We start from the raw sequence: 14,702 nt of genomic DNA on the forward strand, positions 1-14,702 counted from the left end.
GCTAGGAAGACTATAACATAGTTTGGGTGCTAAATAGGAAAATGATCTACCACTTGCAGTTGATTTTGATATTCTAGGTATTATTAACTGACCAGAATTTGAGATTGGAATAGACGTGAAAGACTATAATGCATTAAGAGTAGGGATGTCCCGATCACGTTTTTTTGCCCTTGAGTCCGAGTCCGAGTCATTTGATTTTGAGTATCTACCGATACCGAGTCCCGATCCGATACTTCTATAATACATGAAAAAGAATAAAGAAGAGCGAAAAAACAGATCCAGGAAGAGTGCTTTTCATGTTTTTCAGGTATCTAACAGTCGTTTTCACAAACAGAAAATGGATAAAGTAATCAAATATAAAATATCACTGCATATTATCTTTACTGTATAAAATAAATAAAGATTAATCATTATTGAAGTTACAAAAACTATTCAGTCAAGAGCAGTGAGTGATTTCTTTGTTATTTGTTGTTTTATTTAACATTAAAAACAGGCAGCAGGAATAGTTTTTTCCCCTTTAAGACATGCACAATCCAGTACATATACTGTTCCACATGCGCTGTCTTTCTCGACTAATATACGTTCACTTAAGACATAACCGACTATGTTTGCTAGGATTCTCGCTAGGACGGGCATTTTTAAATAATTTTTGTATGAATTTGTCTGCTGAAGCGCAAGACTTGAAAGAGAACTCAGTATTTGCGCGCTGACTGGAATAAGCGTGTGCGCGCTTCGGATGAGCGCACACAAATCTTCTCACAGCGCGTGCGAGTTCTCTTTCGCGTCTTGTTCTTGAAGGTTTAAATCAGCAAGGCTTAAATGAGTTAGTTTAAACACAGATAGCAACGTGTGCTGTTCAGGTCTCACCTGTATCAACACCCGGGTGATGACGGCGTAAATGACTGGACATTAGAGCAGACGGCACTCGCAGTTAACAGTTTACAAAGAGTGACTGTTTTGTCCACGCTTTCTGATTATCGTTGTTGTAACGTTTTGCGCATCCATCGACTGAAACGTACATTATTTGAACTCTGTCCGTTTTCCACGTTGCTATTTTAAACACCATACGGTACGGTTCGATTTTTTTTTTACCGAGAACCGTTGCACCCCTAATACATATCCGAGTCCTGATCGGGAGGTAACGTCCGATTCCGATCGAGTCTGAAACCACTTGATCGGGCCCGATTTCCGATCACATGATCGGATCTGGACATCCCTAATTAAGAGCTCGCTCAAGTAATGGGGAGCAAGATTTTAAAATGTATACCATGTTTAATGCAGAGCTAATGCAGTGTTGACAGATCTGATCCAGATGGGGTTTGTTTATTAAGTGTACGGGGCAACAACCCAGTAGAGCATTACAATAATCTAGTCTTGAGGTCATGAATGCACGAACTAACTGTTCCACATTTGTCATTGAGAGCATATGTCGTAATTTAGATATATTTTTAAGAATGCAGTTTTACGGAGGCTAGAAATGTGCCTTTCAAATGAAAGATTGGTACTACTACAGTTTTTGCTGATCAATTAGTGCTTCAATTTTAAACGTGTTATATATTATTACATTTTTTTCTACTTTTTTAAAAAAAAAACCTTTTGAAGTGAAGTTGGAGAATATTTCTGTCTTCTGGTCGAATCTAGGTTTCATTCAAATCTTTTGAGAACTGACTGATTGGTAATGACATGAGTCATTTTTGTTTTTTAAAGGTACAATTTGTAAAATTTTTGCAGTAAAATATCCAAAAACCACTAGGCTAGTGTTATATATTTTGTCCAGCTGATTACTAACAATATCTCTAATGTTTTCAACTACCTGTAAATCATGTGAAAATTCCCATTCTAAACAGTGACACGGGGCAGTGCAGTCGCCTGTCAATGACGCAGTTACCTTTGTTACCGCCTTTACTGACGTAGAAACCACATGACAACAGTGCCGTGGACAAATGCGGAAGTAGAGTCTAGTGTCCAGCAAACCACTAGCTTGCTTCAAGCAGTTCCTTATTTACTTCTTGCACGTTTTATGGTGGATTGTGTTAATTATTTATGGAACATAATTACTGTTTACCATCTGCCGCTGGTTCTGTCGACAAGTAAAGCTCCCGTAAACTCATGACCGGAAAAGCGGAAGCGGCGCCGGCGACTGTGTCATAATAAAAGTTCCGCTGCTCGTGAGGCGTGTGTTGATCAATCGCTCCAGCTCCTCGTTCAGCTCCCGCAACACTCGGTCCTGCTCTACTTCATACTACAGTAACGTTAATAATCGCATCCACGAACATGAGTTCTTCCAGACTCCAATCCCTATTCTTTTGCACCGTCCGTTGAGATGGAGACCACATGTCCCAAGTTTCCACTCTAAAACTTTACGTCATCAAACTACGCCTTTGTTTTGAATAGGCTTCTAGCGACCTCTAGCGGAAAAAAATATCACAAATTGTACCTTTAAGTACCCTCTCATATCTATTTTTTGGTCTTGTTTTTATTTGCCTACAGTATTGGTGAGAACTATGATTGTGTCTCTTAATTTAACAAAGCAATACAAGAATCCAAAAAAACATGAATTATGGTTTGTGTTCTTGTCATAACAGCTCTCATTCATGTTATGGTTTTTCTGGTTCATACTCTTGGGCCTGCAACTCTTCCAGCTTGTGTGCATGACTTTCTGGCTGTCTAGAGTCTGCATTTTTGTCTTTTTCTTGTCTTATCGGACCATGTGTCAGAACCTGTTGTAATCACAGCCACTGCTGTTCCACTTTATGCTTCAACCTCAGAGCACTCTCCTTCTCCTGAGATTTGCTGCTCCAGCTACGATTACTGCACGCCTTGTGTGGGTCTATAAGTCCAGAGTATGGATCTTACGGCCATGGGTCTGTATTGTAGGTTTTTTTTTTTTTTTTGACCATGCCCAAGTTTATGACCCAGCTACCATGCCTGCTATAGCTCTTGATCCAGTGCCAAAGGCCACATCTGCCCCAGAACCAGACCTGTTGAGGTCACAGCCTATTCTACAGAAATGGAGCCCAGGTGTGTGACATAAACTCTGGTCAGTAATTTTCTGTGGTAATATTTTCCAGCAAATCTGTTGATAGAGCTTGGGCAGAATAAAATATTCCTTTTAATTATTCTGAAATAATTTAAGTTTATGGGTTTTCACCCCGCTTTTTGACATGACTGTGATATAATGTCACATGCAGAGCACTTGACTGCTAATATAATATGAATACAATATGTATACTGACTGACTGTGTGAGATGTGGTCAGAGGTGGTAAATTTTCAGTGAACTTTGATGTAGTTGCCATCTGTTAAGGGAAACTGGGAAAACTCTGCTTGAATTGTTACAACTTTAAAAACTTAGATAATTGAATATTAGTTATTTTAAGCTATAATTAACTAATTCTATTACATATATATTTACACATTTTCATAGTCATGCTTATTTTGCTCTACTGTCTGCAAATGTTGGTAATGGTGACACTTACAAATTTTTTTTTTCAATTGGTGAAAGCATTACCAAGATACAGCTACACTGTCTGTTTACTTCATGTCAAATTCATTGGCATTTTATAGATCAACCATTTTGTATACAGAAAATCCATTCAGTACTTTTTATCAAGCTGAAAGTTTGAAGATTGCTCGACCCAAGGTGAATGAAGATTCAATTAGAGTGGAACACAGATTCTTAAGTCAAATTCTTTGAGTTCTGCATCAACCAAACAATATGACTACAGTGAGTGATCCATAATTTCATACAAAGGATCTCTAAAGTTGTTAGAAATATTATAAAAGTCAATTTTTTTGACTAATAAATGACGCTGTTTTCAACCTAGCACTCAAGCACTCACAGGCGATGGTGCTGATAATGTTTTACTATATTTCGTTTCACTATACTTAAAAACTAAAAGATATTTTAAGAGAGTAGTTCAGAAGTGCTTTATTGTCACATAACACTTGTATTAATACAATTTACTTTTTAATAGAAGGAATCATTGATGCGCCTCATGCTCATGAATCTCATGCCACCCATGTTGCTGAAGCTCCTGTACTCTCCAGGCCTGAAGTACCACATCCTGCCTCTGTAGTGGGGCTGCTCATACATGAGCCAGTGGCCGTCCATCACATGACAGGACTGGCAGTGAGACATGCGGTAACGGTCCATGATGCTGTCACAGTCATCCATCATCTCGTACATCTGACCCATGAAGTTCTCCCTCTCGTAGATCCTCATTCTGAAGGCTCCCCTGTGCTGCAAATGTGTAAACAGAAATTTAAAAATTGTGCTAAACTGTTATAAGAGCATTTTGTGAAATATGTATTGTTCTCTTACCATAGGGATCATACGGCAAGATCTGATGCAGTCGTTCATGCCAAACATAGACATGTAATCAGCATACTCGCCCCTTCTAAAGAAATACTGATTTCCCATGTAGTTGGGACGATCGTACATCATGAAGCACCCGCTCTCCACTCTGCAAGAGTGACAGCGGCTCAGGTAGGGGGACATGTCGGCACAGTCGCTCGTGCACTCATAAGAGCGACCCTGGAAGTTCCTGTCCTCATAGAAGATGGCCTGAAAAGATAAGAGGTTACTAGGAATTCTGAGCTATGCATGCATTTCAGTAAATGTTGCATTATTCTAGAGAGAGAAAGAAAAAGGTATTTTGTCGTTTTTTTCCTGTGATTACTTACCCTGCACATGCTCATGCCGGATGTAGTCATTTTTTATTTAATTATTGGATGCTCTTCCGTTTACACTGGTCTGTCCTCCTGGCAGGTCTCACCCTTACTTTTATACCCAAGCGAACTGAATAAAACTGTGTGCTTGCTATTGAGATTGAGGACAACCTCCTGACTCAGCACACCAGTATAGAAGCATTTAGAGTGCATTCATTGTGGACAATTTTGACTGAACTTACAGGTTATATACACACCACAGTAAAAAAAAAAATGTTTTTTCATTTTAAAATAGTTTTTCAAAAATTATTTTTGTTTGTCAAATACAGTGTAAAAAAAAAAAAATCTAAATCGATCTGTTAAAAGTACTATAATTTTATAACATTTAAAGTAATGTTTAAACATATCGAGATGCAGAACAATAAGTTTTGTCAAGGTAATTAGTTTGAGTTTATTTTAAATTTTTAAATGTATTTTTGCAAACATGTTAGGTTAAAAAATAACTTTTTAAAATTAAAATTCTAATTTAAATTCTCTGTCAAAAACGCTGATTTTTCTCTTCCCACTAAGCTAATGAAAAGCTAATGATTATGGTAAGAAGATCACAAGTTGGCTGTTATAACTGGTTTTCTGTTTAAACATATGTGCTCAATTACTTTGAATGATTTTGTCCCTTATGTTATTTTGTGGTTTACATCTTTTAAAACCTTTTTACTTTTTACTGTCACCTTTATTTTCTTCAGTTTACATATATATAAAACATACAGTACAGTATATATAATATATAATATATATATATATATAATTTTTAAGATTAAATATTTAAAACAGGTTTTAAAGACCTACTCTTAGGCATAGTAATGAACACCCTCAACAGACTTGTGTATCAGGGAAAGAAAATTTCTTTCTTTTTATCTATACCCGTATTTGCTTGGAATCTTGTCAAGTTGATCTACTAGCTCTGATGAGATGTAAAGAGAGTTATTTTACAAGGAAAAAGATTATTGGTGAATACATGGATTGGTAGAGGAAGAAATGGCTCACCTACTTACATCTCATGTGACTGTAGGCTCACTTGATTGTTCGTTCAATACAAAAGAAACACCAAGATGCAAACCCATCTACAGGCTACTTAAGACTGATACACCTAGAAACAAGAGATTCAGTTATATTTTACTTATTACAAAAGCACTTTAGCTTTCCATGGGCCTCTATACCATGCTGCTTTGTCAGGAGTTTTCACAATAGGAGGCACATATTCTTTAGGTTTGGGCAGGTATAAATGTAAGGGTTAACATGAGCAGAGTGTCAGTGTACCAGTCCGAAAGTGCTCTAAAAGACTACCACTACCATCATGGGCAGGGTAAGTACTACTGATACTTAAAAATAAAAACAATAGTACATCTTTGGGATCCTGCTTTTAATCATTTAAGTGTCTCATTGTTTCTCTTGTGTTCCAAAATAGATAATCTTCTACGAGGACAGGAACTTCCAGGGTCGCTCTTATGAGTGTATGGGCGACTGTGCTGACATGTCCTCCTACCTGAGCCGCTGTCACTCTTGTAGAATAGAGAGCGGATGCTGGATGATGTATGACCGTCCCAACTACATGGGAAATCAGTATTTCTTCAGGAGGGGTGACTATGCTGACTACATGTCTATGTTTGGCATGAATGACTGTATCAGATCTTGCCGTATGATCCCCATGGTAAGAGCATAATACATATAACTTTACTCCTAGTAGAGCTGTTCACTAAATGCTCTTATAACAATTTAGCACAAATTGTATGTTTCTGTTCATACCTTTGCAGCACAGAGGATCCTTCAGAATGAGGATTTACGAGAGGGATAACTTCATGGGTCAGATGTACGAGATGATGGATGACTGTGACAACATCATGGACCGTTATCGCATGTCTCACTGCCAGTCCTGTCATGTGATGGACGGCCACTGGCTCATGTATGAGCAGCCCCACTACAGAGGCAGGATGTGGTACTTCAGGCCTGGAGAGTACAGGAGCTTCAGCAACATGGGTGGCATGAGATTCATGAGCATGAAGCGTATCAATGATTCTTATTTTTAAAATGTAGATAGCGCAAATTTTGGTGGTACTCCAATAAAGTACAGTTGAACCAGTCCCTAAATTTAAGCTGCATTCAGTAGTTTTTTCTCAGTAAAGTGAAAGAAAATGACTGCTTTTGAACAAAACCAAAAGGCTATTTTGTTTATGGAGCTCATGGTGCCTGCCGTCATATGACCATTTACATCTTGCATTTTGACAGATCTGCAAATAGAAATAACAAAACAACTGTGATTGTACTTATTATGTTTCTTTGGCTCAATGTGCTTTACAAAACATAAAAAGAATATAAAAAATATCCAAACTAAAAGAAGAAAAAGAAAAATTAAATGTCCAAAGAATTTCCAATGTCCAATTTCTATTGGAGCAATAAAACATACTGTAGTGACAGGCAGATCCCAACCTCTAAGCCTAGGGAAGATGGCAGGATGAGCAATGTAAAACAATGGCTATCGCCTCTGTTGAAGACACTGCTGCATCTGAGACAGTTAGGGAAAGAGCTCACTTCAAATGCAAGCACACTACCACAAAGCAAGAAAATGTGTAGAAATTGAAGGCAATGATTAATGGCAATGATTTTTTGTGTAGTATGAGACAAAAAATTGGGAAAAAGAAGATAAACTCTAGTGTGAAGTAGCAGCAGTTAAAAAGGAAACTTTATGCATCAGTAGATATCAGTAGAAAGTTAAAGGGATAAACGGGTGAAAAAGAGTATTTGGAGTATTTGCGCGAGTTTTGTGAAGTTGCACCATAAAGCTTCTGCAGTTTAGCCACGAGATTTAAAAGAAATAATAAATAAATTGTTGATGTCGGTTTATGAAAACCTCAAAATGGAGTATGGGGAAACAATATTTTGGTTGGTGTCACTATAAAACATGAATGTAATCATAACTAAATCATAACTATGTTTCAAAAATATAGTTGCTAGGCAAATATTTATTTACAAGAACAAGGTGGCTAGCTGACTTGAAATAAACTTATTGTCAGTGATGTTGGTAGGTGTGACGTTTTGTCCAAATATATCACCCTCTTGTTGAAAAGTCACACTTACTAATTAAGAATCGATAGACTGACAAAATGACTGCATCTGGCATTTCCATGTCCTGTCATGTTTGGCCTCTAGGTGTCAGTATAAAATCAAACACAGAGCCCTGTCTAGTGCTGATGACTGTCATCATTTACAGTTTAGGGATCAGAAGGTAAACTCCCTTGGAGTTCACAGGGCTTAGTTGAGAACTAAATGGAGAAGAAGAAACAAGAGCATGCTGGCCTTTTTCCCAGTAGACCGAGTCACCTGGCAAACTCTGACCTCTCCAACAGCAAGCACTCAGATCAGCGTAGCAGCCTTGCTCTTGCTCACTTGATATTTTAAAGTATAAGTAAAAAAAAAAATCATCCGGTTGCTGCAGAATCCTTAAACTGTACTCTAAAAAGTCTTATTTTCCTGTGCTTCCATGTGCCCACTTGTTTGACTTGAAGGTACTGATTTTTTTTCTTAAGGGTTGGTGCTTTTGAATGAGGTTAGAGAAAGCTCATTATATTCCATCTCTTTTTGCATTTCTGTCTTGTAGTGTGTGCTACATTTATATTCCTGCGTGTGACAGGTGATAGATAGGTTTTTACTGCTTGCAAGCTCAATACATGTGTGGGATAATTTTGGTAAATTTTTAATGGCTGTCAGTGGAGAAAGATGAAGTTGCTGAAATGATTTTGTAAGCTGCTGAATTCAAATTTTATTTGTTCTCATTTAAAAAAACAAAAAACATTTATGGCATGTCTCATGCTTATAAATGTCATAACACTCATTCTCATATCTGAAGATGAAGTCATGCCCGCCTGCAGGTGTTTAGTGTTTAATAAAATTTTGTGTGATTGTGAATTATCTCATGACGCAAATACAAATATTAATGACACTTAAATGAGTTTCATGGCATTTTCTTAAATTTTATTTTTATAGAGAAATTAATTTATTACAGTGCTAAAACACTAGTACCAGGAGTCCATGATACGCCTCATGCTCATGAATCTCATGCCACCCATGTTGCTGAAGCTCCTGTACTCTCCAGGCCTGAAGTACCACATCCTGCCTCTGTAGTGGGGCTGCTCATACATGAGCCAGTGGCCGTCCATCACATGACAGGACTGGCATTGAGACATGCGGTAACGGTCCATGATGCTGTCACAGTCATCCATCATCTCGTACATCTGACCCATGAAGTTCTCCCTCTCGTAGATCCTCATTCTGTAGGATCCCCTGTACTGTAGTGGAAGATAAGTCAGTTTAATTTAAGTTTATCAGCCAGAAAAAAAAAAAAAATGTTAAAATAAAAACACAAATTTATAAGCTTTAATTGGGCTCACCATGGGGATCATACGGCAGGACCTGATGCAGTTGCTCATTCCAAACATAGACATGTAATCAGCGTACTCGCCCCTCCTGAAGAAATACCCATTTCCCATGTAGTTGGGATGATCATACATCATCCAGCATCCGCTCTCCACTCTGCAAGAGTGACAGCGGCTCATGTAGGAGGACATGTCAGCACAGTCGCTCATGCACTCATAAGAGCGACCCTGGAAGTTCCTGTCCTCGTAGAAGATGACCTGCAAATTATTCATAAATTGTGTTAATTGGTTGATCATGTTGCCAAATTCCAAATATTCTTTCAAGATACATTACAATTTATGTTTAATATACTATATAACAATTTATCATGTAAATCAAAATGTTAAGAACGCACTTTGCCCATGATGTCAGTTGGTCAACTGTCAACAAGTTGATATGGCTCCAATGCACTGTTCTTTGCACTTGCTATCTTTATATACCTTTCCCAGTTCAAAGACTGTGTGTTCCCTATTGTATATGAATGCCTGACCCAGCAATACAGTGCACTGGCCTTTTACGTAGTCAACTGTGTTTTCCGTTCTACACGTGACTAGATCATGCTCTCCACCTGTTCCATTGGTTCCTTTTTGATTCCATTTTTTTTTTTCGACAAGAATGAGGGGAGTGTTTTCAGCATTTTCTCCCCTGATTCATTTAAAATGCTTTTTGGGACAGAAAAGATTCTTTTGAATGAGTACATTTGGAGGAAGGATCCAAAATATCTAAAGCTAAGTGAATGATCTGAAGATGGCAGATTCATTTTGTGCTCTGTCATATTTTCATAGTCTAATCAATAGTAATATCAAAATTTTCTTTGTGGTGATTCTGAGGTTTTTTTTTTTTTTTCTCTATTCTGAGCATATTTTATTGCAGTCATGTAACTTAAAATGGATGCAATAAGTGAAACTAGACAGTGCCATTCTATGTTGCATATTCCAGGATCCACCACTAAAAATTAAATAGATGGCATGACAGTTCGTCCCTGCCTGTGGTCTGTTGGTTTTTTTTAAATTATATAGTTTTTAATTTATTGAATGCTTTGCTTCATGGTATAACACAGTAGAGAGTAACAGGAACATACTGAAATAGAGAGAGTGAATAGTGTCGGGAAATGACACTGATTGTTCTCAAATTCGACAGGGTCTAAAACTCCATGACTCAGTTGTATTGTGAAAGTACGCTACCATTGAGCCTACAATATCTTGATTTTTGTACTTTCATTTACATAACAAAGTGGGGTAGAATATGGAACAAACAAAATGTTAAGTAAAAATTATATTCATAGAGAGGGTTCTCTAAAAAATACTCCAAACAAAATCGGGCACCACTGACTTTAATTAAATGGACAAAAACACACAAGAAATTAATGGTTTGTAATGAAGTTGGGTAAATGATGACAAAATTTAAGGTAGCCCATTTAAGATAGCATTTTAAATGTTTTTGAAATACAGTGTTCAAAGGTGTAGTCTATTTGATGTAGTGCAGGCTGATGCTAGTGTGCATTCCAGTAGTGATTTGTTTTTGATAAAAGAGCACATAATGTAAATGTAGAAAACTGGACTGTTGATTTAAAGTCATTCTGTCAGTCTGTAATGTATTTTTATATAGTGTAATAGCAGTGTGATAGCAGAAAATAGCAGCATATTGCAAAAACAAAATGGCTCTAAACATCCATATACAAAATTATTAACCTAAAAGTTAAATATTGTAGCGAATCCTTTACTCTTTATAACCTCAAATAAGCATTGCCTGTTAGTTCTTATTAGCTTCTGACTAGTGTAGTTTATGAACGATTTGTTAAGTTTGAACAAATCGTTAACATGACTTGAGACCAACGAGTTGTCTCAGAGAGTGATTCGTTCATTTTGTGTTGACCGTGTATGCGCAACATCCCATAGGTTCTGTACAGGAAACCTGATCACTAGGTTGATTAGTTCACTTCTTTTGGGTTTGATTCGTTCATTGATCAAGTCTCAGCCCCATAGACAAGGCTATGTAATCTGTACAAGAACATGAATGATTAGTTCGCTTCTTGAGTCTTTCGGGTTCGAGTCGTTCATTCATCACGTCACAGCCGCATAGGCTGAATGCAGAAACAGAAATGATTAGTTCATCTCTTCGGTTCCGAGTCCTTTGTTCTTTTTTTCACGTGACAATTCATGAGCACTCCTTACAAACAAGTACAAAAAACGAACAAATTTTTTTTGTTTTGTTTTTTAGCTAGTATAAAAATGTATTTTCCTATATGAATACTGAACATATTGATCTAATATTTGTATTAAAAAGATTGGTCAGAAGGGAAATAAATGTTTATTGCACATATCTTTTGATAATTATGATAATTCCTTGAAGACTCGAGAGATGAACTATTCATTTCAGTTTCTGCATTGTGCCTATGGAGCTGTGACTTGATGTATGAACGACTTGAACCCAAAAGACTTTAAAGGCGAACCAATCATTTCTGTTTCCAGTACAGAGTACATAGCCTTGTCTATGGGGCTGGGACTTGATGAATAAATGAGCAGGCCACACAGGAACATTTCAGGATTGATCCCTCAACCAATCTTTGATCATTTTGGATTTATACTTGGAATCATTGGCCTGCTGGAAAGTCCAAATATCCAGTAAAGCTTCAGTTTATGCACTGAAAGCATCATAATCTTTGATTACAAAAATGGCCTGATACTTTAAAGAATCCATGACGTGATCCATGGTCAAGATTCACCTTCCTGCAGCAGTAAAACATCCCCATAATAAGACTGACCCACCTCCATCTTTGACCCTGAGGATGGTGTTCTTCTGGCCATTAGTCATTCCTTTTTTGTGCCAGACATACAGGTACTACTGATCTATAGGTCCAAAAAATAAGAGTTTGAACTCACCACTCCATAAAACATACTTCCAGAACTCCACATACTAGTTCATTCTCACACAGGCCAAATTCATTTTATCATATTCAAGTCAGCCTTTTATGTTCTCTTGGTCAAGAGTGGTGTTAGTCAAGGTGTCCTTGTTTAGTGTTATTCTTATAGTTTGCACTGACATTTTTTGTCTTCCTTTCATCAGGTTGTCTAGCAAGTCTTTGGCAGTAAATCAAGGGTTTTTCTTAGCTGCTCTGATCAAATATCTTATTTCCCTTGATGAAATTGTGCTTTTTCTTCTAGGCTCTGGAAGGTTTGCTATGGAACTATACACTTTACGCTTACAAACCAAATTCCCAATGTGTCTCCAGGAACTTTTAGTGTCTTGGAAATGTTCTTGTAGCCATAGCCTTTTTGTAGCTTCTTCTTGTAGAGAGCTCTTTTGTCATAGCCATATTTGCTACTCAACTTCAGAACATGCATTGGCCAAATTTATGCATGTGTCACAACTAAAGCTAATTTTCATTATTCCCAAAGTCTTAATTGTGTTTTAACACAATTTTGTACACTATTATACTAGGGGTGGGAATCTTTTGGCACCTAACAATCTCATTCCGATTCTGTAAGATTCCAAAACTGATACTTGATCTACTTTTTATTTCACAGGTAATTAGAAGTACTTTTTAAACAATTACAAATTAAAACATTTTACAAATTAATGGTAAAAATTTTAAATATATAAACTAATAGCTTCAAAACATAAGAGCAAGTAAATAATAAAGAAGAAAAAAAAAACATATTACAAGCAATAAACAAAGAATTCTTTCAGTATTTAATGTTATGATATAGACACGGAGGCAGAGATAAAAGCAATCCAGGTGAGTTTATTTGAACAATATGTGAACACAGAGAGGTAATAGCTGTTATCAGGTTCTTGAGAGATGAATAGAGAGTAATACTGTCCTTGTATGGTTTGTTAATCCAGGAGCTGAGATGAGATGAGGGAAGACGTTGGAGACACACACACAGAAGGGTAAGCACATGGAGGGACCAGGAGACGAAGGAGATGAAGGAGATCGCTGGAGCAGGTAAGTATGATGAAGGGGAGTCCTTAAGGTAAGCATAAACACAAGGTATTGCAAACGAGACCGGACAGTGAGTGTGTGTGAGTGTGGTGGTTTTGTAGTGCTGGTGATTGCCGAGTGAATGGGATGCAGGTGGCGGTGATCAGTACGCTGGTGATTGGGTGCGTGGGTACTGTGGTGAGGTGGAGCCTGGCGTGTCTGTGACAGTACCCCCCCTCCCACGGCCCGCTCCTGAGGGCCGCGGACCCCGACGTTGTGGTGGTCTTCCCCTGGGTCGTGGGGCAGGTCTGTCTGGATGGTTGGTATGGAAGTTCTGTAACAGAAGAGGATCAAGGATATCGTTCCTGGGAATCCATGAGCGTTCCTCGGGACCATAGTCCTCCCAGTCCACGAGGTATTCGAGTTTACCACCACGGCGCCGGGAATCCAGGATCTCGTGGACCACGTAGGCTGTGCCGTCTTCTAGGAGAAGTGGAAGGGGGGGCTCGGTGGCTGCCACGTCAGGCTCTGTGGAGGGAACAACAGAAGGGTGGTAAGGTTTGAGTAGGGACACGTGAAATGTAGGGTGAATTCTGCTATACTGTGCCGGGAGTTGGAGACGATAGGTGACGGGGTTGATCTGCCGAAGGATGGTGAATGGGCCAATGAAGCGGGGACTCAGCTTCTTGCAGGGCAGACGCATCCTGATGTCCCGGGTGGACAGCCAGACCTTCTGCCCCGGCTGGTAGTCAGGATCCTCGGAGCGACGAAGGTCGGCTGCCATCTTGCGTCTGCGCAGGGCTCTCTGCAGCTGGTGGTGAGCTGAGTCCCACACCCTCTCGCTCTCCCGGAACCAGTAGTCGACTGCTGGAACGTCGGAGGGTTCCCCGTCCCAGGGGAACATCGGGGGTTGGTAGCCGAGTACGCACTGGAAGGGTGTTAGTCCTGTTGAGGCTTGGCGGAGGGAGTTCTGTGCGTACTCGGCCCAACCCAGGTACTGGTTCCAGGAGTTCTGGTGGCCGTGACAGAAGGTACGCAGGAAGCGGCCGATCTCCTGGATCTTCCGTTCCGTCTGCCCGTTCGACTGAGGATGGTATCCAGACGATAGGCTGACGGTCACACCCAGGAGGGAGAAGAAGGCTTTCCAGACGTGGGAGACAAACTGGGGTCCTCTGTCGGAGACGATGTCTTCAGGTAATCCATAATAGCGAAAGACATGATTAAACATTAGTTCTGCGGTGGCCATGGCGGTAGGTAGACCCTCCAGGGGTATTAATCGGCAGGACTTTGAGAAGCGGTCCACTACCACCAGGATTCATGTGTGACCGTCAGATTCGGGGAGATCGGTGACAAAGTCCACTCCCAGGTGTGACCAGGGTCTCTCAGGAACGGGCAGAGGAAAGAGCTTGCCGGTGGGAAGATGGCGTGGGCTCTTGGAGATGGCGCACTCCCTGCAGCCCTGCACGTACCTCCTGACGTCGTTGGCCATGTTGGGCCACCAGAAGCGTTGTTTGAGCAACGAGAGGGTCTCCTTGACCCCCGGGTGACCAGTGCCAAGTGAAGAGTGAACGTTGTGCAGGAGTGGAGTGCGACGTGCCCGTGTTATGTACTGCAAGCCCGGTGGGCAACCCGGCGGAGTGC

General features: G+C 39.5%; 3 protein-coding genes across 8 annotated transcripts; 1 reads left to right on the forward strand and 2 right to left on the reverse strand.

Annotated features, from left to right (window-relative positions):
• The first annotated feature begins 337 nt into the window (after positions 1–337).
• crygm2e (crystallin, gamma M2e) lies at positions 338–6,753 on the forward strand. Of its 5 annotated transcripts, none has more exons than XM_067410121.1 (3): positions 338–346; positions 6,135–6,377; positions 6,481–6,753. In XM_067410121.1, exons 1-3 carry the CDS (start codon positions 338–340, stop codon positions 6,751–6,753), a joined length of 525 nt encoding a protein of 174 aa, XP_067266222.1. The 5 variants fall into 5 exon arrangements, with proteins under 5 accessions (XP_067266222.1, XP_067266220.1, XP_067266223.1 ...); XM_067410119.1 differs by lacking the exon at positions 338–346 and adding an exon at positions 2,110–2,121; XM_067410122.1 differs by lacking the exon at positions 338–346 and adding an exon at positions 5,966–5,974.
• LOC137036121 (gamma-crystallin M2-like) lies at positions 3,969–4,714 on the reverse strand. The gene is made up of 3 exons (XM_067410116.1): positions 4,685–4,714; positions 4,323–4,565; positions 3,969–4,241 (listed from the first exon to the last, which is right to left on the reverse strand). Exons 1-3 carry the CDS (start codon positions 4,712–4,714, stop codon positions 3,969–3,971), a joined length of 546 nt encoding a protein of 181 aa, XP_067266217.1.
• A 1,983-nt stretch (positions 6,754–8,736) lies between the features above and the next one.
• Positions 8,737–14,307, reverse strand: LOC137036119 (gamma-crystallin M2-like). Of its 2 annotated transcripts, XM_067410113.1 has the most exons (4): positions 14,288–14,307; positions 9,758–9,781; positions 9,112–9,388; positions 8,737–9,009 (listed from the first exon to the last, which is right to left on the reverse strand). In XM_067410113.1, the coding sequence occupies exons 1-4, from the start codon at positions 14,305–14,307 to the stop codon at positions 8,737–8,739; spliced, it is 594 nt and encodes a 197-aa protein (XP_067266214.1). The 2 variants fall into 2 exon arrangements, with proteins under 2 accessions (XP_067266214.1, XP_067266215.1); XM_067410114.1 differs by lacking the exons at positions 9,758–9,781; positions 14,288–14,307 and adding an exon at positions 9,492–9,500 and having other exon boundaries at positions 9,112–9,354.
• Positions 14,308–14,702: the final 395 nt, after the last annotated feature.

Source organism: Chanodichthys erythropterus, chromosome 14, assembly GCF_024489055.1.
Source record: "Chanodichthys erythropterus isolate Z2021 chromosome 14, ASM2448905v1, whole genome shotgun sequence".
NCBI lineage: Eukaryota > Metazoa > Chordata > Actinopteri > Cypriniformes > Xenocyprididae > Chanodichthys > Chanodichthys erythropterus.

Coding starts and splice junctions, on each gene's coding strand:
- LOC137036121 (XM_067410116.1), bottom strand. CDS start 4,714: ATGACTACATCCGGCATGAGCATGTGCAGG. Junction 4,566..4,684: donor CCGGCATGAGCATGTGCAGG/GTAAGTAATCAC, acceptor TTATCTTTTCAG/GCCATCTTCTATGAGGACAG. Junction 4,242..4,322: donor CTTGCCGTATGATCCCTATG/GTAAGAGAACAA, acceptor ACACATTTGCAG/CACAGGGGAGCCTTCAGAAT.
- crygm2e (XM_067410118.1), top strand. Junction 6,378..6,480: donor CTTGCCGTATGATCCCCATG/GTAAGAGCATAA, acceptor ATACCTTTGCAG/CACAGAGGATCCTTCAGAAT.
- LOC137036119 (XM_067410113.1), bottom strand. CDS start 14,307: ATGGCCACCGCAGAACTAAT. Junction 9,389..9,757: donor GAAAATGCTGAAAACACTCC/CCTCATTCTTGT, acceptor TGGCAACATGAT/CAACCAATTAACACAATTTA. Junction 9,010..9,111: donor CCTGCCGTATGATCCCCATG/GTGAGCCCAATT, acceptor CTTCCACTACAG/TACAGGGGATCCTACAGAAT.